Source organism: Ursus americanus, chromosome 33 (genome assembly GCF_024610735.1).
Source record: "Ursus americanus isolate L20-20 chromosome 33, mUrsAme1.1.p, whole genome shotgun sequence".
NCBI lineage: Eukaryota > Metazoa > Chordata > Mammalia > Carnivora > Ursidae > Ursus > Ursus americanus.
Genome location: NC_142159.1, coordinates 3,101,521 through 3,126,062, shown reverse-complemented (window position 1 = coordinate 3,126,062; position 24,542 = coordinate 3,101,521). Strand labels below are relative to the sequence as shown.

At 55.1% G+C, this 24,542-nt stretch overlaps 1 protein-coding gene across 1 annotated transcript in view; it reads right to left on the bottom strand.

The window, feature by feature from the left end:
- Positions 1-390: 390 nt before the first annotated feature.
- GRIK3 (glutamate ionotropic receptor kainate type subunit 3) overlaps positions 391-24,542 on the bottom strand; it is a 215,944-nt gene continuing 191,792 nt past the window's right edge. The window contains exons 12-16 of the mRNA XM_087858285.1: positions 21,038-21,156; positions 18,415-18,632; positions 8,469-8,691; positions 7,706-7,956; positions 391-4,895 (exon numbers count right to left, since the gene is read on the bottom strand). Coding sequence (XP_087714411.1) covers positions 4,701-4,895; positions 7,706-7,956; positions 8,469-8,691; positions 18,415-18,632; positions 21,038-21,156 — 1,006 coding nt within the window. The 3' untranslated portion in view covers positions 391-4,700. The remainder of the gene's footprint in view (positions 4,896-7,705; positions 7,957-8,468; positions 8,692-18,414; positions 18,633-21,037; positions 21,157-24,542) is intronic.

The following is a 24,542-nucleotide window of genomic DNA, read 5'->3' as shown; positions in this document are numbered from 1 at the left end:
TCCTGCCGCAGACACTCTCAGAGGGAGACAAGGCCCCTCGCCAGGAGGCGCCCGCTGGGCGAGGCCCAACCGCCAGCCCCTGTGGTTTGGTCCAGAGCTCTGATGTATGCAGGTCCTTCCCCATCCCCATGGGGCCCCTGCCCCAGGTGGCCTCCATTCCAGACTTGGCTGCTGTCGCCCCATCCCTCACCTGATCCCCACCCGTACTGGCTGGGTTACGTACGCTCTGTGTGCAGACGTGCGGGGAGGGGTGCGTATACACATGGGCGGGGAGGGGTGCGTATACACGCGGGCTACAGGTCGTATATACACTGTGCATATATATATATATATATATACAGCATATATATATATATCTTTTTACATTCATATATATATATTGTACAGAACATTAACCTTCTACCAAAAACAGTTTTGTGACTTCTGAAATTTTAACTCCAGGGCAAATCCAGGACTGAAAGATGAGAGCCTGATTCAAACTGGCATGGGGACAAGGGGCAGGGCCCTTCTACTGTGGCAAGCAGCTGGGCCCATTCCAGCTGTGTCCGTCCCGCCTGGGAGACTGTTCCAGATGTGTCTGTTCAAGACCTGTCGACAGAACTGGGCTCATTCCTTGTATCTGTCCACAGGGCTGGGCCCATCCCAGATGTTAAGTCCAGCCAGCTGTTTGTCTGGATCACGAGGCCCTTCCAGATGGCTGTCCACACAGGACCAGTCCGGACATGGGCCAGAGTTTGGCCAATTTCCGGATGTTTGTGCAGGTAGATGAGAATGGCTTGGGAAGGGCCCGGCTTCGTGCTGAGTGATGAAGCAGCAGCTTGCAGACGTCCACAACGCACCCCCGGGAAAAGAAGGCAGGGAGGGAGCCTGTGTTCTCAGAGAGCATGGGGCCCAGCTCTGACTTCTGCTCCCCTCCTGTGTAAGGGCGGGGAGTAACCTCTTGCCATGTGGAACCTTCATCCAACCCCGCTGGACCCCACCCCATCCTGGGCCATCATTTCCGTCTGCAAGTGCACTGGGGAGGGGGCCAGGATGTGCTCTTGTAGTTGAGGCAGTCTTGGCTGGGAGGTGAGCAGAAGCCCTCCAACCCTTCAGAGATTCAGAATCAGCTCATCCGCCACGAGGGCGTGATTCCTCTTGAGAGACCCTCGCAGAGTGGGGCCAGCGGAATGGTGACCAAGCGGTCAGAGTTTTCGAATCGGTCCATAGCAGAGAGACCAGTAACAGGTCCAGGGGAGAGAGAGGAGGAAGGTTCATTGTCCAAAAGCCTCAGGGCCTTGGTGACTGGCGGGGTGTGTGTGTGGGGGGGGCTCTCCTCACTACTGCCCCTCAATTTGGCCAGTCTGAGCTGGCTGAGAGGAGGCACTGGCATTTGGTGGGGAGATGGGGGTGGGAGGCGGGGGCAATCTTCTGTTAAGGGAAGGCATGTGGGGCCAGACAAGGACAGTCCAGCACCTGGTCGGGCAAGTCCCATCTTCTGTTCCATCGAAACCAACTCTGACGTTTCCATGACGACCCTCGGCGCTGCCGTGTGTGGACGCGGCCCCTCGCAGCTTCTGCTGCTCAGGTGTGCACCTGCTGGCACGCTTGACGTTGCCTTTAGTTCCTCTTGATCTGCCTCGACGCGAACACCTTCTCCCCCCTTTACCCCCCCCCAATGTAGTAGTGTCAGCTGGCACCTTTGGTACCCGGGGAGACACACGGCTCCCACCTGGGCAGAAGCGGTCTCCACTGCACTTTGAACACTGGGCTGGTCTCGAAGACAAACCAAGGACACCAGCCAGAGTTTGAACAGGAGCCGCACACATGGACATAAGGCTTGAGTGGGGGGGGGGGTTCGGGCAGCATGTCACCCCACCCTCCTTTAGAAGTCTAAAAATCATTTTAGTACATTTTGGGGGATTTCCCTAATTGAATTGTGCCTCCAATAGCCACTATTCTTCATTCCGCTGATGAAACGTCTTCCCAGCCCACGCCACCTCTTTCTTCCCCCATCAGCCTGTGTTCGTGTGCAGCCTCAGAAGAACACGACTCGCTCACGGAGCGTCATACACAAAAGCACACTGTCTCGATAAAGCCTTGTGACGAATGAGCTCTCCCTACAACAGAAGTGCAAACAGAGCCTGATTCCCTGCCTTCCTGATGGTCCATCTCTGCTCCTGCTGTGAGCTGGAACACATGGGTGAGTTTGCACACACGTGTGAGCATGCCCTCCGCAAGAAACTCCAGTGCCACGTGGCTCCTTGCACACGTGCACTGCCCTGTACCGCACAGCTGTCTGGTTCTGTCCTCCGTCCTGCTCTCCGCTGCAAACACACACCCACACACACAGGTGCACACATGCTCACACGTGGACCCCTCGATGACATGGCTTCTCCTTTTAAACATTTGGCAATGCTGAGGGTTTTCTCCTGTCTTCCACCTCTGCCATTGGTGCATGAATGTGCACCCATGCGTGCATGCACACACACGCACTCATAAGCACACCCACTCGTGCACGCGTGTATACATAGGTCTCCTCCCCAGGACTCCCATAAGACATGGCTTCTTCTGTTTTTACATGTATAGGGCTCTGCTGCTCGTCCAGATTTGTCTCCCTCATCCCAGATTCACACACGTGTGTGCACACACATGTCAGAACCCAAAGGGTTCTATTATTGCGTGCCCTGGACTCTGTTTGATGTCCAAATCTGTCCCTCAGCCCCAGCCCCAAGAGCTCACGCACACACAGACACACACACACACACGCAGATACACATGTATGCGCACTCCCACTCCCACACACAAGCTCACGACAGCATGGCTTCTCCTGTCATCACGTGTGTTGGCGACGCTGCACGTCCAGCTCTCTTCTCCCACCTCCCCAGCACACAGCCTGTTGGAGCTGCTGGGAGGGTGGGAACCAGCTGGTGTGGTCCTGTGGCTCACAGTTTGGAGGAGGAGTGGTATTTATCACATGAGCCCACTGTGATCTCCTGCTTTGGGAGTCCCTGGGGGAGCTAGAGATTATCCTTCACCCCAGCTGAGAAGGTCCTGGAGATCTAAACGTAGCTCTTCCCTAACCAGACTCCCCAGGCAGAAATAGGAGAGAGGTGGAAGGGGGATAATAGTGTCTTCTGGGTCCCCATCCGGAATCTCCAGCCTTCCCTCCCCTGCTCTGAGACTGCCCTCCGCCCTTGGCCATGGCAAGCCCTGCTGGTCCCATCGTACTCTCTTTAAGGACACTTTGCTCCTAACCCTTCCATGTCTCATTCTTTTTCTAGAATCTTAAAGTCACAGACTTCTAGACCATCCATCCTACCTAGCTGGAATGCACAGCTCATCTGGTCTGGCTCTCACTGGTACTCCATCTGCTACTTGCTGTACCCCCAAACCCCACTAGGTCCAAGCTGCTCTGGACAAGAGATTGGGGCCTAGACGGCCTGTGTCTCTATGTGGGGTCTTTGGTTAATTCTCCAGGAGGCAGCTTTTCTTTCCCCATCCTTGGGACCTCTACAAGCTCTGATCTCCTGACCCTGAAACCTTCCTTTCCGGGGAGCTTCTTTAGATTTGGCAAGTCCAGGAGGCCAAGAGTTCTTTAGGGCCCCTCTGGCCTTCCCATCTGCCCCAAAGTTAGCCCGTGTAGGACCTGGATCCCTCTTTTGAGTTGGGATGGTGATTTTCACTTTCTCTTCTCCTTCTAAGGTGACAGAAGGAGGTCAAGGTCAACTAGCCAGGAATGGGGAATTGCTGATGAATGGATGGCAAAGAGCCCAAGCTCTCAAATGCCACTAGGGTTTAGCAAGCAGCTCAGTAACCAGCAAAATAAGACCCAATGGCTCAAGGGCCTATGGGATTTCCATGAAATCCACTGTTCCTCTGGCTTCAAATATCGGCCAACTCTCTGGTCATCCTCTGTGAAAGATTCAAGAGGTCCTCTATCCTCTGGCCAGAAACTAGAAAATCTGCTCTGACCACTCCCCCATTTTACACTCCTGGAGACCTCCTTGAGGAATGGGAGCCAATAGGACATCGTCAATAAGAATTCAAGATGGCGGCCTTTGTGCATTCTCCTCTCTCCCATACTCCAAACTCCTCTTTTCTTCTACGGTGCTCTCTGCCTTCAACTTTGCCAAGATGGGGGCTGCCATACATGGTGCCAACTTCAAGAGACCAGGACTATGTGAGCAACTCCTAAGGGATGGAGTCTTCCTTCTGCCCAAGACATGCGGGGTGGCCATCCCCCATCTTCAGCTCCCATTGGCAGCTACATTACAATCCTTAAGGTGCCCAAGGTTTGTGTCTCCGATCTCACGGTCATGACCCAGGAAGCCTGGGCCCATGGGGGAAGGAGAGGCAACATACGAGCTGTTTCCCATTTTCTTTGGCCTCTGCAGGGCCGTGGTAGAAACTTCTGACTGTTGAGGAGAGTTGAGGGGCAGGTGAGTTTGGCCTGAGAGAGGCATGTGCTTCCTTTGGCCTTGGTTGTCTCGGCTGGCAGCTTTAGAAACCCACAGGAGAAACGAGAGGCGAGTGAGGCCCAAGCAGCTGGCCTAGGGGCCTGCTGGTTTCCTGGGAGGTAAGGGCAGAGGGCTCCTGGCCCAGCAGGCAGGGAGCAGCTCTGGCCCCCAAGCCCAGCGTGGGCACAGGAGAGGTGCCTTTCAGTCTCCTTGCTTTCCTCTGCCCTGCCCCCAGGCCTTCGGTCCCCACCCCCCCTGTGCCTAGGGGAACACGGGGGCCAACGATGTGCTGCAGGCCATGCTGTCCTTGCCCGGAAGCCGGCGGTCGTTGAATGTGTGCATGTTGATGACCGCGTCAGTCTTGACCATCATGGGAGGCTGCGGCTTGTGCTTGACCCGACGCTGGCAGGTAAGGGAGAAACGGATCTCATCGGCTACGGTGCTGCAGAAGGAACGCTGGGGTGGGGTAGGAGGGCAAGGGGCACATGGGTGAGGCCCGGCCTTGCAACCCCAGCCAGCTCCTCCCCTTGCTCCCAAGGCTGCGCCAAGGCTGCCCATCTCTCACCTTTAGGCCACCCACCCTCAGCCCACTCAAGATGACCAGTTCGTGAGGCAGCCTACAGAGTGTTACGTTCTCGTTGCGAGACTAAGATAGATAGAGCAGGTGGTATTGTCCTATCCCCATTTCACAGATGAGCAAACTGAGGTTCCAGTGGGCATGCACATTAAAGTTTGAGAAGCTGACCTGTCTTACTTTTCTCCATTAGATTCTGAGGACAGGAACCAGCCAGTTTCATCCCTGTTGGTCCAGCTCCCAGCACTAGGCCTGGCCCAGAGTCAGGCTTAAGAAACACCTGATGAATGTATGGGTAACCTTTCCCCCGGAAGGGCTTTCCACTAAGGACAGAATCACCACGCTCCCACACGGGACAGTCCGGCACGCTTCTCAAGATGTGCAAGTGGGAGGCCGGTCCCTGCAGGGCAGCTGGGCAGCAGTGGCTTCTGGCCTGGGCCCCTATGAGTATATTGGAGAGGGACAGCAAAAGTACAGCTTTGCCTGTAGGTATCTGACAGCAGGGGCTCCTAGGAGACCCATGGCCAGACGCTGTCCTGTGGCTTGTCTGGAAGGCAGTGGAGGCTGTGGATGGCTCCATTTACGCAGTGAGGCCGGTGCCGGAGCGCCCAGGCAGCCGTGCACAGGCTGTGCAGGGCCGGGGAGTTCTCAATTCTGGCTCTGCCTCTTATCTGCTTTCCCTCTGAGATTCCCCTTGTCTGCCCACCAAACACAGAATGACATCCCTCTTCACCTGCTGTTATTCATTCTGAAAATATTTACTGAGGCCCTACTATGTGCCAGGCATACAGACGTGAAAAAGGCAGATAGGTCCCAGCCTTCAGAGAGCTTATGGTCTAGGATGTGATAGAGACAGGAAATAAACATGCGAACAAATAAATCACTTCAGAGCATGGTAACTGTTATTAAGAGAATAAAGCAATGGAATGAGATAGAGGGGCATCATGTGTGGGGGCAGGTGGGGAAGGCTACTTGAGAGACAGCATTTCAGCTGAAACCTGAATGACCACAACATGCCAATAATATGGTGCTTGGGGAGGAAGAGCATTGCAGGGGCACAGAACAGCATGTGCAAAAGGCCTGGGGCTGAAATGTGTTTGGTGCATTAAGGACTAAAGAGGAGGCCAGTGTGTGTGGAGGAGAGTGAGGAAGGGGAGGGTGGGAAGGGGAAAGTCAGACAAGTGGGCCAGGACCAGATCTTGTATGCTTTTTGGTGGATTGTGGAGCTCCCTCCAATTGTAACGGGAATTCCTAAAGAATGTAGTTATTTTTTAACGTACTGTAATTTTTTTAGCCCTTCTTTATTATTGGACATCCGAGGGGGGGGGTTCCCCTCCAATCTCCTGTGTTAATGAACACTTCAGTGAATATCCTTGCAAATGAAACTGCATCTATCCTTGGCCACTTCCACTGGGTGCATTTCTAAAGGTAGAAATTCACTGTCAAAATGTATGGCCACTTTTAAGACTGTCCACACTGCAAAGCTGCTTTCCAGAAACGTATGCATGGACTGCTCCCAGCAAGACTGGAGCGTGTCCCTTTCCTCATGCCCATGAGAACTGTGACACCAAGAATGATCTTTCCCCTTCCACTTTGCTGACTCTGGCTTACCGATTATAAAGGACCCCATTTCATTTCTGATGGATGTAGAAAGTGCCTGTTTTGAACGGTCCCCTCCACGGAGGACATACGTGCAGTCTCCTTCCACACTGGCCCTGTGTCCCTTTGAACTTCGTGAGAGGTGCCTCCCTCCAGCCCAGAGGCCCTCAACTCACATGCACATTGATTTTTTAAAAATTTTTATTTTCAAAAAATATTTTATTTATTCATTTGACAGAGAGAGAGAGAGCACAAGCAAGGGCAGAGGCAGGTAGAGGGAGAGGGAGAAGCAGGCTCCCCACTGAGCAGGGAGCCTGACGCGGGGCTTGATCACAGGACCTCAGGATCATGACCTGAGCCGAAGGCAGATGCTTAACCGACTGAGCCACCCGGGCGCCCTCATGTGCACGTTTAAACCACCCTGTAAGTACACTTTCTTAAGATACCAATGCCAGGCTCTGCCGCAGACCAATTAAAACAGTCTCTGGGAGCGACGCCAGGGCATTAGCACTTAAAAAACTCTCTCCCTGTGATTCTAATTTGCTACCAGGACCCAGAAACACTGCTCAACCACACTTGAATTAATCAGATGGGTTGAGCAGAGTTCTACCGTCTGGATGCTTGGGCCAGACCTCTTAACATTCCTTTCTTTTTTAAACTTTTGATTATGGAAATTTCCAACTCTATGCAGAAGTAGAGAGAGCAGTATAATGAAGCCCCATGTAACCATCACCCAGCTTCAACAATTATCACCCTGGAGGGTCTTCTGCAGGGGAATGACATGGTGTGAATGAAGTGTTAAACAGGGAGCTGCCTGTGTTTGGAGAGCGGATGGGGGAGACGAGACAGGGAGGCCAGAGTGAAGGCCGTTGCATGGTCCAGCTGGAGAGGAGGGGGCTTGGCCTGGCCTGGAGCCACAGTGCTAGGAATGTGTGCTCAGAGTCAGAGCAGAGGTGGGGCCAGCAGGCCTCCTGCTGGGGTAGAGGCAGGGTGAGCTGAGACACCAGCCGTGCCTGGGAGGTGTGAACCCAGCTCACACCCCGTGCTTCCCACTCCCTCCCTTCCCCGCGCGGCCCCCGTTCTTGAGGCTTACCTGCTCTCGCTCTGCTGTTTTGCGGAGCTTGTACACAAACTCGCCCACAGCCACCAGCACGGAGAGGACCAGCCCGGCGGCCAGGACGATGAAGATGCCCCCGATCTTCTGGATACCCAGGGCACTGGCCTCCTTGTTCTCCTCCTCGGGACACCCGCTGCCCCTCCACCACTTCTCCTTCATTATGTGCAGCTTGTCCTCCTCCTGCAGCTGCAGGATGGCGATGGTGATCTTGTCCCGGTACGGGGAGCCTGAGCAGGGGAGCGGGGGTCCGGCTGGCAGGGGCATTCAGTCCCTGCGCATGTGCGCCTGCCAGCACCCTGGTCAGCGCCCGCCACCACCACTAGCCTCTCCATAAGCTCCTAAAGGCCCCTCTTTGAATCTTTCTATGGTGTGTGGGTGGGAGCAAGCTCCTGATTTGGGGTGGGGAGTCTTGCCAAGGAGTCCCTGTCTCCATTGGCCCCTGGAAGGTCCCATGTATCGGGGCCGCATCAACAGCGGTGAGGTCAGAGAGAGCAGGCGTGACCTCTGAACTGACCCCCCACCTCTGCGTTGGCCCCAGCTCTCCTCTGCTTAGGCGCAGGCTGACCTCGCCAGGTTGTGACTCTACTCCTCTGTCTCTGGGTTGAAGAGATGTCACCTTTTGAGGCTCAATGGGATGAGCTGGGAAAGGGAGCAGGAGACGGTGTGCACGAGTGGCTATGGGGGCCCCGACCATCCTCTGTCCCCCAATCCCCCCACCCGCCCACCGCCCCTTGCTCACCCATGGGCGTGCCAATGCCGTAGCCCTTGGAGTCGATGAGGCCCCCGATCTGGGTGAGGTTGCAGTTCCTCTGAGTGACGTACTCGATGGTCGTGGACTCCATGAGCAGAGCGTAGTCTGCCGTCAGGGTCCTCTGGATACCCTCCTCGTTGTTCTTCACCAGCGCCGACGGCTTGCTGCTCATGAAGGCCCACATCTTCTCAAAGGTGGAGATCTTGGATTTCTGGGCCACCATGGGGGGGGTGATGCACACAGTTACTGAGCACACAGGGGCCAAGCACCCTGCACCCCACTTAACAGGCCTCTGGTCCCTGAACTCTGTTTATAACCCTCCGAGGGAGGGAAGGCCACCACTTGCTCAGCTGGGGAAACTGAGCCCCTGGCAGGAGAGGTCCCAAAACACACAGGTGGTAAGGGATGAAGCCAGGATTCAGACTCAGGCCCCCCTACCTAGAAACCCCTGGCTCTTTGCCGAGGCACGGTGGTTTTCAGACTGATTTTTTTTAAAAAATACATTTTCTTTCTCTAACATTTATTAAAGGTTTCCATGTGCCTGCCCTGTTCTAAGAGCTTTATCTGCATTAACTCACTGATTTTTCAACAATCATAGGAGGGGGGTACCTCCCTTAGCCTCATTTTATAGAAACTGGAGCCATGGCTAGGTCCCTTGTCCGAGGTTACTCGGACACTAAGTAGCAAGGTTGGGCTCCCGACCCCGGCCATCTGGCTCTAGAGCCCATGTTCCCAACCACTTAGCTGCACTGCCTCACAGAAGACTCTGAGCATCGAGAGGGAGAGGTGGATGCCGATGAGAGCAAAGCTTGGTGGGTTCTGGGCCCCACTGTGCACTGTGTTCCGCGGGAAGACGAGGGTTTCTGTCTATTGGACTCCACTAAGGAGCGGGGCGAGAAGTGGGGGGCTGTCGGAGCACGTGGTCGGCAGGCCCCTTATCTTCTTACTGTGATTGTCCCCAGAGCGTCCCGGGCTGGACGCTGCTGTCTGAGCAGAACTAACATCCCTAAGACGAGGCCCGGTGGGTGGGCTGCGGGGCTTGTCCTGCCTGGCTGGGGAGGCTCGGAGAAGGCGCTGGGCCAGGAGAGGGGGTCGAGGTTGAATGTCCCCTGCTGCCTGAGGAGAATGGGCAGACCGGGGTGCATGGCATTCATGAGGTTTCTCGGGAAATGGTGGCCGGTCAGCTACCTGCTCCCAGCAGGGCATGGCCCTGCCCCACGGATCCCAGGGGAACAGGTGGCTCTGCAGGCCCCACTGTACCCGGCTGCTTCCAAGTCTAGCTGGGCCTGTCTGTGATGTCAGCCTGTCTGACTGGCACCCGGCCCAGCTCCGGTGTGCGTGACGGCATGGGTGTGCTTGCACCGGCTGGCGCAGGGCTGGGGGATGGGGAGGGGACGGGGAAGAAGCGGATCTACCAGCAGTCCGGGCAACGGGGACGGGGCTGGGAGGAAAGCGTATCTAGTGTTCTCCAGGGGCTTCCCAGCTCTGGCAAGGGTCGTCCTCTCCAAAACTGGCTCCCGGAGACCCAAGCATGCCTGGGGGAGCAGGGAGCCCTGAAGCGACAGGCAAGACCCCACTTGGAGTTTTATCAGAACCCAGAATCCATCAAGGGCCAGTCACGCCTCCTCTGGGCCTGGGGGCACCTTCATAGACAAGTAGCTACCGTACCACCTGCAAATTTATCTGCCTCAGAGCCGAAGGCCTGGAAGGGCTCACGCGCTTCCAGCTCGTGCCTGTCCTCAGCCAGGCTCCTTTCTGCCAGGCCCATGTGCAACTACTCCACCGCCCGTTACTCTTGCCTCTTCAGCTCTTTTTAAACCCCTGCTCACCAGCTATGCCCTCTTGCCAGCTCCTCTTCCCCCCCAGCTCCTCCTCTGGCCCCAGATACACTCTCCTACTAGCTACGCTTGCCCTTAAAAACATTCCTGATTTCCAGCTTTTCTGACGCCTCACACATTTTCTAGATAATTTCTGATGTCCAGACTCTCCTTCTCTGGCTCCTTTGACCCCTCAGGGCCTTTCTCACTCTGTGCCTGTTCCCGATCAGGGTCACTGTGGTAGGCAGCTTCTATCCAAGCTTCCCTCCTGTTCCAACGATCCCTGTCTCTGGTGCTCACGCCCCCGTGCAATCCCCTTCCCTTGCATGTGGGCTGGACTGGCGACTTGCTTTGAAATGCCCCCCAGGGGGGATCGGATGTCACTTCTGAGATTAGATTACAGGAGACTGACACTCTTGCTCAGACTCTCTCTGGCTCTTCTCACTGGCTGCTCTGATGGCAGCCGGCTGCCATGCCGTGAGTTGCCCTGTGGAGAGGCCCACGTGGCCCGGAACAGAGAGGGCAGCCTCCAGCCAACAGTGAGCAGAGAACTGAAGCCCTCAGTCCAACCACGCAGGAGGAACTGAATGCCACCAACAGCCACGTGAGCGAGCTTGGAAGCAGAGCCTTGAAATGACTCCAGCCTTAGCCAATACCTTGACTGCCCCCTGTCCCAGACCCTGTGCAGAGACCCAGCTAAGCTGTGGTCCTTCCCGCCCCAGTGAGCTTATACTGCTGTTGCTTGAAGACACTAAGTTTCAGGTAATTCCCTGTGCAGCGAGAGGTAACTACTCTTACCCACGTACACGCACAGGCTACTTCTGTGCCCTAAATAATTGTTTTTTCAGATAATCAGTTCCAATGATTCCTCTAATCAGATCAACCAAGTCCAATCCTCGCTGGTGCCAGGGACGCATGCTCCTCAGATACTCGGCCCTCGTGGTCACTATAACTCAGTACTGTTACCCCATCAGGGGCTCCAGCACCTCAGCTCTTTTCCACCCCGGTCTCTCCTGCCTTCTAAATTCTCCAATGGGAACCGGCGATTGATGATACCATCAGGGCTCCCCTTACGCGTCCTAATGCATGCATCCAACCAACCATCCATCCATCCACCCATCCATCCATCCATCCCCTCATTCATCATGTTCATGTTCTCACCCACATATTACCTACACATTAATTCATTCAACTAACTACTCAACTATCCACCTAGCCTTTTACTTATTTATCCATCCATCCATCCATCCATCCACCCACCCACGCATCCATCCAGACTCTCCTTCTCTGGCTCCTTTTATCCCTCAGGACTTTTCTCACTCTGTGACTGTTCCTGCCCAGATTCACTGTGGTAGGAAGCTTCTATCCAAGCTTCTATCCTGCTCCTGCTTCTATCCAAGCAAATATCCATCCATCCATCCACCTTTTTATTCATTATGTTCATGTTCTCACCCACATACTACTTACACACTAATTCATTCAACTAACCACTCAACTGTCCACCTAGCCTTTCACTTGTCCATCCAACCATCCATTCATCCATCCATCCACCCACCCGTCCGTCCATCCATCCATCCATCCATCCATCCATCCATCCATCCACCCACCCACCCACGCATCCATCCAGACTCTCCTTCTCTGGCTCCTTTTATCCCTCAGGACCTTTCTCACTCTGTGACTGTTCCTGCCCAGATTCACTGTGGTAGGAAGCTTCTATCCAAGCTTCTATCCTGCTCCTGCTTCTATCCAAGCAAATATCCTTCCTTCCATCCATCCATCCATCCATCCATCCATCCATCCATCCATCCATCCATCCATCCACCTTTTTATTCTTTATGTTCATGTTCTCACCCACATACTACTTACACACTAATTCATTCAACTAACCACTCAACTGTCCACCTAGCCTTTCACTTGTCCATCCATCCATCCATCCATCCATCCATCCATACATACATACATACATCCTCTCATCCATCATGTTCATGTTCTCACCCATATACTACCTATGTACTAATTGATTCAACTATACAACTATCCACCTAGCCTTTTACTTATTTATCCATCCACTCATCTATGTATTCAACCACTCATCTATCTGTTCTCCTACCCATCTATCCATCACCCACCCATCCATCCACTTGTCCACCTCACCCATCTTACCCACTCCCTCTCCCATGAAGCCAGTCATCCACAAGTAAATCTCAAACACTGGCAAAAGTAACTTGACAATGAACCACTCAGGAAACCCTGCCCCACTTCTTCTGTCTTAGAAAAGGATGTGAACTCCTCTTCTTTCTGCAAACTCCTCCCTGTATCCTCTCCCAACACCCCATTCCTCCTTTACACAGGCATGTCGAGCAGAAACAGAGTTCCGATACTGAAACATATGTTCTTTCCACTAACACTCCACCACAAATGGAGACAGAAATTTCTTTTGGGGGTCGGGGGGCTGTTGAGGCTGAAGGCTTTGAGGAAGACACATAAAAGCCAGCAGGTAAAGGAATGCAATGAGGGAGATGGAAGGACCCCAGAGAGCTCGGGCCAGTTGAGAGAAGAGCGTGAAGCTGGCTGTGATGCTGATTTCAAGTGGTTCTGCTCTCCTAGCTCCAGTGTCAACAAATTCACATCTCCACCAACTTTAGGCGGGTAGCTCTGAAATCCGTATCCCTAGAATGGCCACCAACTGGGCTTGTTCTGTATCTTGGGGCTCCCATGCTCAACCACATCCACTCATGGTCTCTGCTTCCCTTTAAGTTCTCTCCCGTCTTCCAGTGATGTTGTGATGCCAGGACACATCCCCAAAAAGCTCCCCTCTAGCAGAGCTGGTCTGAGGCAGGGAGGGATAGAGCCAGGGCCCCTACTGGAGTCTCGGGTCCCTCTCCCATCTCCTGGGCCTGGTCACCAGAGGCCTGAGTTCCTGTCACTGGCCTGAGCTATGATCACCACCCTGGGGAACGGAGTCCCACAGATCCTTGGCTCCCAGGTCATCCTGCCTGTCCCGGCTCCCGTGGCAACCTTAATAAGCATTGCTTCAGGGCCAGTCACCCAAATCAATTAATGGAATCGCTTGAAGCAGCCAATACAGGGCTACGTGCCAGGACGGAGAGGCTTTTTTTATCAGTAAAATTGGCAAGAAAGTAAGTTTCAGGCTCACGACTTTCAATTCCAGCCTCCTCAAAGAAGTAAATTGATTTTCCCCGACTGAAGATACTTAATCTTGAGAATTTAACATTTCTGTACAAGAAAAATGTATATAGGTATATATATAAATATATAACAATTTCAAAGGGAGCTGAATCCCGGGGAACGTGTGCAGAGAGGCAGTGGCAATGTGATTCCATGCGAGACCTTGGGTATTTTCCATGGTGGAAAGGAGACCTTTCCTCAAATTAATTGGCTTGCTTATCCCTGGGTGTGGAGGCTTCGGCCTTATCAGATCCCCACACTCGAGCAGTTAATCATGTCTCTGGGATTATTTCCGTGGGGACCAGGCAGCCTCCCTGAGCCGGCTGCCTCTGCGTGCCACCGCAGCCCATGATGCCAGGACAGACCCGCTGACCCTCCAGTCCAGCTGCTGTTGGCACGTGCCCCCTGAGGCTTGTGTGCGTGTGTGCAGGGCTGGGGAGGGGCTGCAGGCTGGCTCCTGCAGGGGAGCCTGGAGGTGAGGGCTGCAGGCTAGGGATAGAGGCAGCCGGAGGGGTCAGCTCTGCTGCTTGGGACTCTGGTGTCACGCCAACCTGGGTTCAAAGGCCAGCTCCTTCTGCGGCCACAGGACAGTGACGTCACATCTCTGAGCCTCATTTTCCACATCTGTAAAATGGGAGTTAGCTGAGCACAGAGCTCGGTCCCTAGGAAGTGCTGGACTAGTGGCTGACATCGTTATTTCTCTCTGTTTTCTCATTTGGAAACGGGATAATCATTTCTACGGTGCTGAGTTTCTACAGAAATTAAATGACACAATGCCTGGGGTAGAAAACCCTCGTGCTGTCAGGGGCCGGGGCGGGCACTGTAAATATGGAAGGAGAGAACGCTGAGTGGAATTCTGAGAGACTGGGAAAGCTGTTGCCTCTTGGCTCCCACAACTGTTGCTCAGCGGGAGAGCAGCTCCGTGATGCCAGATCCTTCACATTTTCAAGAAGCTGGAAATGTGAATTTTTTAAATGCAAAAATCTCTCAATTTTAAAATGCTGGCAACTCACGTAAGAAAATGTAAGCAATGTCTGGTCCCCAAAACCGTGTCTGGGGGCTGAGCAGGCCTGGGTAGCACCACTTTCAACAACAAACAATGAGAACGGCTAACACTTCTTACAGTGTGTGCTCCGTGTCAGGCGCTAGGCTGTTACTCTGTTAAGCCGTTCACGTGAATTATCCCACTTCCTTGTCTCAAGAACTCTGCGAGGTGGGTACTATTATCAGACCCATTCCATAGAAAGGCACAGAGCGGTCTTCAGTCACTCGAGGGTTCGGTCACTTCCCCTCACCACTGGCCCAGCCCTGCACCTGTCCATGTTCCTCTGCCTGCCCTCCCTTGGTCTCTTCCATTCTGGGGATCTCGGGGCTCCTCCCAAATTCTCAGCTCTGTGCAGAGGCAGCCATCCAGTGGGAGGCACTGAGGTCCTTCACAGAGCCCACGGTCCCCCATCTGGAAGGACTTGGAGGAAGGGAGATTCTCCAGGTGTCTACTGGCTGCTCTCTCTCCAAAGTGCTCTAGCTAAGTCCTTCGGGGACTATAGGGCAAAAGGAGAAAAGGGTCCAGCCTGCTTCCGAGTCTTCTGGGTCCGCCAGCTGGAGGCGCGTCTGACTTGAGTGCTCGTGTGCCGTGCGCTGCGCTAAGCACCGTACGTCACTAGCGCGCGGCGTCCTCTCGCTCACTGCCGCGTGGCGGGAATCCGTGTCTGTGGCATCCAGGTGAACAAATTGAGGCTCGGAGAAATAAAGGGACTTACCCCAGGTCACCCAGCAGAGCCCACACCCAAGACTCAAGTCCGGGTCTGTCTGACTTTCAAGACTGGTGGGACCTGGCCGCGCCAGGCTGCATGGGACTGAATCGTGCCCGGCCCCTGCATCTTGGGGGCCCTGCTTCTGCTTGACGGCAGGGCTCTGAGTCTAGACCGGCCAGCAGATGGGTCAGGAGAAACTGGAACTGAGATGGGGTGAGCCTTCCAGCTCAGGGAAGTGTCTCCTGAGCAACTGGAGGATGGGGCGTTGGACCGGAAGGTCTCTCCAGGCACTTTCCAGGCTCCGTGGCTAGGGCCGGACAAGGCTGTGCAAGGGGGTGGGGGGCTTGACGATGCTGGAGCCCCGGGGAGCCTGGGATTCTTGGGCCCCAGTTCTGGTCTCTTCCCTGAGCAGTGGTCCCTCACCCACAGTCCCTTCCGCCATGATGCACCCCCCCCAACTGCAACACTGAAGGGGGCGAAATCCTTGGAGAAGCCGTCTTCCAGCAGCCTCTCCCTTCAAAGCTGCCCAATGAACACGCTTCCCCAATGTTCTCCTTTACATTTTGCCTACATATTTTTACAGCCAAACAGTGCTTTCAAAGACTTCCTTTTTCATCTCCTAATTAATTTTTATCTTCCCAGACGGAGGGAGGACAGCACGGGAAACGCTGTTTGTGATGTCTGCTGCTCCCCGACAACTCTCCAAATGAAATTTCCTTTGGAACACCGGGGCGCCTGAAGCTGTGTGTCTCCCAGGCTGCGGGGTGGGGGCGTGGGTTCTGGCGCCCCCCACCCCCGCCGCCCAGAGCCTGACATCCTGCTTCCTGCTGCCGCCTCTGGACAGGAGTGGGTTCTCTCCCTTCAGTTTTCCCCTCAGCCAACGGGCTCTGCCCGAGGGGCTGCAGTCTAACCAGGAACACCCGCTAACCACAGAAATGAAGTTCCCTGCCCCGCCCTCCAGGATGCTCGGGGCGCCACCTGTCCTTAGCACGTCTCCTGCATCTGCTCCAGTTGGCTCCTGCCACCCCTTTATTCCATCCCTTCATTCAGCGAAGGCGGCCACTCGACGTGTATCCTGCGAGCAGCTACGCCTGATGCTGCAGGACCGTTTGGGCCGAGGCTACTGGCTGTGGCCTGGCTCTTCCCCCACCAACTCCCAGACTGTGGCTGGCTCCTTCCAGAAGCCGCAGGCACACAGGGACAGAAAGTGCGGACGCCGGTGTCAGACCGCCGGGGTTCAAATCCCAGCTCTGCATTTCACTAGCTGTCATTCGCAGGCGAGTCCGTGTGAACTCGGGTCACTTTGGAGCCTACCTTCTTGGGGAGTCAGATGGAGACGAATGATAATAATGGTCTCTACAGCCTGGGGTTGCTGTGAGGGCGACATGCGTGAACGCGGGTCAAGTGCCCGAACGTGGCCGGCACCGGGTAAGTGCTCGACAAATGTTACTACTACCGCCGACCTGGCCAATGTCTCTACACCGGAAGCTGATCCCTGTTCTACCCTAGTGCCACATCCCCTTACAGGCAGCGGGGAGGACTATCCCTGTGGGAGACCCTGGCGTGAGCGTGGGGCAGGGTGCTGCGTGTGCACACAGAATTACGTGACCTTGCGTCGTGCTTCCAGCACTGATCTGCTCTGTGCTCACGGGCAAACCACCCACCCTCTCTGTTTTTCCAGATGAAACTCAGGTTTCCTTCCAGCTCTAACTTGAAAGTGATAATGAGGAGGCTACCCCCTCACGGCGGCGGGGGGTGGTAGGGGGGAGGTGTGACTGGGAAGTCCAGCTATGGAAGGTGGGGGGCGCTGGTAGGGTGCGGAGGAAGGAAGCTTGTCCATGGAGCTTCCGGGTGGGTGCTGTGCTTCTGACTCATGATCTGAGGTGGGGTTCATATCCCCCCATTCCAGCTCCTCTCTGCCTGCAAAGCGGTCCCATTGCCGCTGTCAGTGAAAGGGAGCCTGGGCTCCAAGAGCATCACTTGAATTCAAGCAGGAGACAATGCAGCCAGGCGTCCAGGGGAATTAACTGGTGGTCAGGAGAGCAGGAAAGCGGGGTCAGTTCCGCAGGGTGATGCGCAGTGGCTGTTTCTGGCCAGGAGCCCTTGTGAGCATGGCCCCGTGCCCCAGCATCCCAGCTGGGTGACAGCATCTGGGTCCCTCCTCTGCTCTCCTCGCTGCACCGTTTGCAGGGAAGGTGCGTGAGGGCGGAGCAGGCTGCCGGAGGTGCTGCTTGATGCTGAGGACAGCGGCTCGGTGGGGAGCTGGAACTAGGCTCTTGGAAGCCAATCTGAGCATCTTAGCGGGGAGGGAGGCAAGGGCGTGCGATCTGCGGCAACGAGCCTGCATCAGGCTTATTTATGCCACTTCCCTTGGATCGGGAGCCCTGCTTCGAGATGGGCTCATGTGTAATGCATGAGAGATGCTCTGGCACAAAGGGCTGGGCCGCAGCCTGGGGACAGGCACGAGCAGGCACGCTTGCACGAGCACACACACACACACACATGCACGCACCATTACACGCACATGCAGACACATGCACGCAGGGGCCATCACACACACACACAAGCCATTACACATACAGTTGCAGGGGCTACGACACCCAGGGACGCCCATCCCCCCACGCTCACCTGTCTGGATACACCCACGGGCACATTCAGGCAGACAGACACACGTATAACCTCCATGCCCAGACACATATAACCTTTACACACGCTTTTTCAAGTCTGAACCTCCTCCCTTCCTTGAAGGATGTGCCCCCTGCTGCCCTCTCAGTGGTGGAGAGTTCACGGCCAAGGGCAGGCCAGGCTCTTGAGACATGGACGCCACGGAGACCTTAAGCCAAGGCCAGGGAGCCCACTGGCCCCCACACCTGTTTGTGCGTCTGGGCCACGCTTCTCCTTCCCCCTTTTCCAGCCTCATCCTTCCCCCTGTCCTTCTCTGAGGATTGAAGAAAACAGCACATTTACCCTGCTTGTCCCAGGTATGAAGATGTGTAGGACCTGTGCTGGGACCAACTCTGGAGGCCATAGCCTCATCGAAGCTGGTCTCAAACAGGAAGGGATGGCCTGAGCCCTGGGGATTCCTGGCCCATTGATGCTGTGAAGTTAGGGGCGGACCCCGAAGGGTGTGGGAGGGTCAGCTCGTGGCACTGCAAGAGAGGGAGAGGGTCTCACCTTGAAGAAGGTCATGGTGGCCCCGTCCTTGACAGCCCCGTACTCGATTTTGGTTTGCTTGGCCAGGTCATCAGCAGAGTCGATGGGCGATTCCATGCGCTCCACGGTGAGAAAGGCAGCCAGGTTGGCCGTGTAGGAGGAGATGATGATGAGCGTGAAGAACCACCAGATGCCCCCGATGATGCGCGTGGACAGGGCTTTGGGCATGAGTTCAGACCCTGGGAGAACAGAGAAGGCAGGTGGGCCCTGACACAGTCTAGGGCTGCTCAGCCCCCTCTGCGTCACAGACCCCACTGGTAATCTAGTATCAGCTCAGCAGAGGTTCTCAGTGTACCCCCGGACCAGCAGCGGCAGCAGCAACCTCTGGGAGCGTGTTAGCGACACACATTCTCAGCCCCCTTCCCTGGCCCTACTGAGGGGTGGGGCCAGCAATCTGGGTTTGGGAAGCCCTCCAGGTGGTTCTGGTGCAGCCTGGAATTTCAGAACCACTGCTCTAAAACCACACGCCCGCGCACGTTTCTCAGGCTCGTCAGCCCCTGTCGTCTCTGGTTTGGAACACCTGGGAGTAGAAACCCCAGGGCTCTGCACTGACTCCCGCTCCCGACTCTGTGATTGTGCCAGACACTTCCCCTGTCTGGGACCCGGCAAAGCCCGGAGACTCATCCTTGCTCTGTCCCAGCCTCCCCCGAATACCGTGAGGCTGCGGCGATGTCATTGCAGAAAGTGTGTTGCAAATACGGGCGGTACAAACACAGATTGTCTGCTGGTGCTTTGCAGGAGGAGAAAAATCAACATTTTTGAAGCTCGTTGCCGAAATAGATCACTCTTCCTCCCCGACCTTGGGTGTGGAGCACAATTCAGATGAAACCTTCTAACTGAAGTAATTAACTAGGCGGCTTTCAAGAGATTTAAATAGCAAGTGACTCCTGAACTTTCCAGAATATTTGGACCTGCCGTCTGAAAAGTGTCTGCTTTGATATGGATGATTTTTTTTTCCTCCATGAAATCACTCAAAGGAGAGTTTTTCAAATACATAACTATTTTTCTCCCTCCTAATCAAAACCTTGTAGGGGAATACATCAGGGGCTGGGGCTTTGAATAGCGCCGGGGGGAGGGCGAGGAGAAGTGATTACTGCACTGGGGGGCCGCCAAGTCTTTCCCAACTGTCACCGAGAAAGGATAATGGACAAAGAAGCAGATGAGGCTTCAGGACACTCATCAGTAGTGGGGACAGGAAGAGACTTTCTCGTGGAAAGCCGCCTGTCGCTTCCCAGCTCTGGGGACCACTGAGGCTCCTCAGGCTCCCCTCCCCACCCCGCCACACGCAGCCTCACCCACCTGCTCCCCCCACCCCCAGATTGGACTAGGGCTAGAGCTGCCCCCAAAGAAGAGAAGGACTTGTTGGCCTGGTGGACTGGGCCAGGCTCGGCTGGATGGCTACCCAGGCCCCTGGGCTGGCCTCTGTCATGGCTGGGAGATCGCTCGAGCTGGGGAGTTGGGGGCAGATTTCTCTCTCCTCTTCCTCCTTCATTCCAGCGCCCAGCCCAGGGACACGCTGGGATAATAGCGTTCATTTGGCCTTTGCTGACGGATGTCTACTGAGGGCCAGGGTTTGGCCTGGGCCTTGAGAACACATGCAGGTGAGTGAGGGACAGGAATTCTTGGCCCCTTGGATCTCCTTCCCCTCCTTGCCCCCTTGTCACCCACTGTTCCTTAGTGGGATCCTAATATAGGCAGAGACTTTGGTTCGACCCCCATCCTCCTATCCCATTCCTGGAGTTAAGAGGCTCTGGACATGTGACGTGACAGGCAGAAACAATGAGCTCGTGGCTCCTGCCCAGCAAGGCTTGGGGGGGGGGTTTCCTCAGGGAGGAAGGCTCCTCTCCTGGCACCTGCCCTTCGGCTCATGGTGTTTCTGCAGCCAGTGCGGGTGCTCTGCTCTCTGAGACATTTGAGCAGCTGCGGAGCTGGCCAAAGGGTAGGCCACCAGGCCAGGGTCTGGGGCAATATACCAGCCCTCCCTCTAGAGGACGTCAGAAAACGCTGTCCTTCTGTGCATACCATCCCTGATGCACTCAGGTGATATCCCCACCTCACTCCCAGGCACCCCATGGCCAGGTGGTCACCGAGTCCTGTCCCTGCTACATCAAGTTCTTGGAGTCCATCTCTGTCCTTTACCCCCATGGCCACAATCCTGGTTCAAGTCTCATCCTCTCATTTCTGCAATGGCTTCCTACCCAGCCTCCCTGCCTCCAATCTCCCCCATCCTCTGCTCAACTGGACCCAGCCAGTGTCTAAGGTGATGGGGCCATCAGTGGGGTTGGCCCCAGCAAGCAGGATGCTGGATGTCCGCCGCAGCTGGAGGAGGAGAGGTTAGGGCTGAGCCCGGCATGTCACGGGGGAGGTGGCTTTAGCCTCAGACCCCAAGCCAGTCCGGCCACAGGACGGGGGGGAGGACGGGGACCTGGGACAAGTGTACACCCCCAAGTCTCCAGGGGTCTCCAACCTGCTGGCAGCTCAGCAGGTCTGAGGCTGCCCTGGAGGCTGGGCGGGCTTTGCTGACTCCGGAGAGGAGGCACCCCCACCCCTGGAGAGGAGAGCCCCGGGGAGAGAGGGCACCTACCTTGCTGCATCAAGGACCCCATCCCGAACCAGAAGCTGTTGAGCAGAGTGAAGTTGTTTTCTACCACCTCGGAGCCGGGGTTGCAGGGATGAGCATCATACCACTCGTAAGGGCTGAACCTGCAGCGGGGAGAGGGGAGCGGTGGGGTGGGCTGCGGAGAGTCGGGAGGGAAAGGGGCCCGTGTGCCGCGTTAGCACCGATTTACTTAGTGTTCTGCTGGGGAGGCAGGGAATGGGGATGAGGGCCATTCTGCCTCTTGTTCTTGATTGTTACTGCCCTTTTCTGGTTGTAAAAGTAATTCCGCAGCATCTCTTAAAATTAAAAGCGCACATGCCCTTCAACCTAGCAATTCCGCGACTCATTATCCAGCCGAGAAAAAACGCCCGTACACGAGCATAAAGAGAAGCGCGCGGGGCTGTTTATCAAGGCATTGTTTGTAATAGCGGAAAACTGGAAACAGCCTAAATGTCCTTCAACAGCAAAACGATGAAGCAAACTCCGTCAGAAGCGCGTGCCGCCGTGTCCCACGGCGCAGAGCAGAGAACGAGAGGTGTCTGGATGTACTGACAGGGAAAGATCTTCCACCCGTACTGTTTGGTTAAAAAAAAAAAAAAGTGATGAAAAATAAGAACAATATGATCACATTTATATAAATAGATTCCTAAAGAGAGAGCTCTACGCCTCTTGACGTGTGTGTGTATACAAACATGTTGGAAGAGTCTGGAAAGACTGCGATCTAAAAATACCAGCGTTTACCTCTGGGGAGGGGAGTTAGGGGGGCGGCAGGAATTTCAGGGCAGCCTGTTGCTTTACGTGGATTAGATGAATTTTTAAAAGTGAGAATGGGCTTTTCCATTACTTGTATACTTAAAATGGAAAAAAGCAGAACATACGCTTCATAAAATAGTCAAACGGTAGAGAAGAAAACAATGAAAAAGCACAAGTACTCCGGGATCCCACCCCCGGCGAGAACAATGTGTTACATAATTGTGCAGATTTTTCTCTCTGAATATACAAATATCTGTATGACAGGGCACAATTGTTCCTTAAAGCCCCCCACTGCCTTCTAAGGAAGAGAAGTCCTGATAACCGCAGGGATCTTTGTTTGCTGCACGAATTCCAGGCGAGGAAGCTAGAGAGCTCTGGGGAGATTGGGAGACGCTGGGGAGAGCCCCCAAGAGGCTGGCGTGGGGTAGGATGCTGAGATGACAGGCCCAGAAGGAGAGGCACGTCCAGCACAATTTTGTTTTGCTTTTTAATGTATGATATGCTTTCAGTAGGATATTGTGACTTTTCCATCCCCCTTTTAAAAGCTTTAATAAATTATACATTGATCACCAAAGCTCGCGTGAGAAGAATTTTGTTTTCACAAAGTGGGAAGATGCCACACAGATGACATTTTGAAGTGAGGCTTCAAACCAAGACGGGGATATTCAAAGGGAATGACCACGAACTGGCTAGAGGCTCTACAAATCTACAAGGAGGAGATAAAGGCTGAAGAGAGGAGAGGCGGAGGCTGCTATGGGAAGCTTCTGGAGAAAGCCTCAGGAGAGCAGTGCATTCAGCGGTCCCCGCATTCCCCCTGTGAAGTTCTGGGAGAGGGGTGTCCGCGGGACTGCCGAGGGAGCTGGTGGGCCCTTCCTGGGGGTCTGGCGGGTGGGGGTCAGGCTGACGCGTGCCTCCCAGCTGCATGCAGGAGGGGGAGTCCCTGCTGCGGTACATTGGCCCGAACACCCAGACACAGCTAGGTGTAAGGACACTGGGCCAACAGTGTTTCCCTGGACCCGATGGGCCCAAGCAGAAGAGAGATCCAGCCCAGCTGCACCTTGAGTCCTGTCCGAGAAGGGCAACAGGACTGTGACAGGGAGAGGCCATGCAGCAGGGGCTGCTGGGAGGCCACGTGCTGATTGGGGGAGCAGACCAACCAGAGGTCTGATGTGGGAACAAAGGTAGAGATGTCGAGGACTCTACTGGACTCAACCTTCTAATTTCTGAATTGGAACAGTGTTTGCGATTAGAGAGAAACCTGGGGTTTCTGTGACCTGGAAGCGAGCCAAAAAGTGACAGACCCTGGCCAGACTTTCACGGGGTAAGGAGAGCCTCAGCTTTGAGCACACTGGAAGGTTGGGGGTGGGGGGAGACACAGTGAAGATGATTTCGGGTAAGACCTCACAAGCCCTGCGTGTCTTACACACGTACACGATACCTGTGACCGGTTTTAAACACAAGAAAATGTCCTACCTAGAACTTGGACTTTTCACTTAATAAGTCACCAGCCTCTTCAGATCTGTTCTTCCAGATCTGCCTTACTCTTGCAACTACTTCAGAGAGTGTTTTCAACCCCTCTCTGTGGCCGGTGCTTGGCCTGTCCCCGTCCCCCACTGTCGCACACTGTGCCGGAAGAAACAGCCCTGGGGACACCTCCATGGGCACCCGTGCCGAAGGGCAGCTCTATCCTCTTAGGAGAGGCTCTCTAGATTTGGGGGGACTGTAACGTGGGGTTCAGTGGTGACTTTCAAGAGGATAAATTCCCAGGGGTGGACCTGCTTCTCATGATCAAACTGCCTGGCTCTAGAACGGGCCTCTCGGTCATCAAGTGCCACAAGGGCCCAGCTCCTCGCTACCCCTTGAGGTGGACAGTGCAACGGGGGCCCGTTTTACAGATGGGGAGGTGGTTTGGAGCAGTCAGGGGAGGGCGCCCCTGCAGTCAGGGAGCTGGAGGGTCCCGACTCTAACCCCAAGGCCACAGGGGAGAACAGGGGCGGGCTGCATGCTGGACAGTAAGGAAGATGCCACCGGAGTTAGTGACGGATCTTGGATTCATGGCTCGCAGCCGCAAAGCACCGTCAGTCTTGCACGTAGGAGGGAGCTAGTAGAGGCTGACCTAGTGATACTCGGTCTCCAGTCATGGGAGAAGCTGACGTCCAGCCCCAGTGACAGGTGTAGACGGAGCACCGGCTGGCTGGGACCATCTCTTCCCCGGGATGCTGATCTGCCCCAGATGTGACGGGACCGTGACCCCCAGGAGCTGGCGGGGCGGGCAGCTCACCCTCAGCCCGGCCTCCGGGATCAGGCATGTAGGATCATCTTCTTGCCGTCAGCGCCAACTGTCCTGCTCTCCGTGGTGAGAACGCACCCTCTCTCCCTCCTTCTGTCTTCCTACCTCTCCAGGCATAAAGCAGACTGTGCCGGTGGCAGAGAAAGGCCTTGGTCAATGCGTGGACTCCTGGTGCTAGACAGACCCAGGCCAGGCCAGGCCAGTTTGCAAGACAGCCAGCCCTGTACCTGCCACGGCTGCCCTGCGGGGGCCCGGGCCCCACCCACGCTTCGCCGACCCCATTTCTCGGGCAGCAGCGTCCAGCTCTCCAGCTGCCAGCATGGAGCGGTACGAAGGACACAGGCCACACGGAAGGGGACAGAGGGCCACAGCCACCCTAGAGATGTGCGGTGCTCGACTCTGACCACGTCAGAAGAAAAGCGAGTTAGTGGCTACCTATAAAAGCCA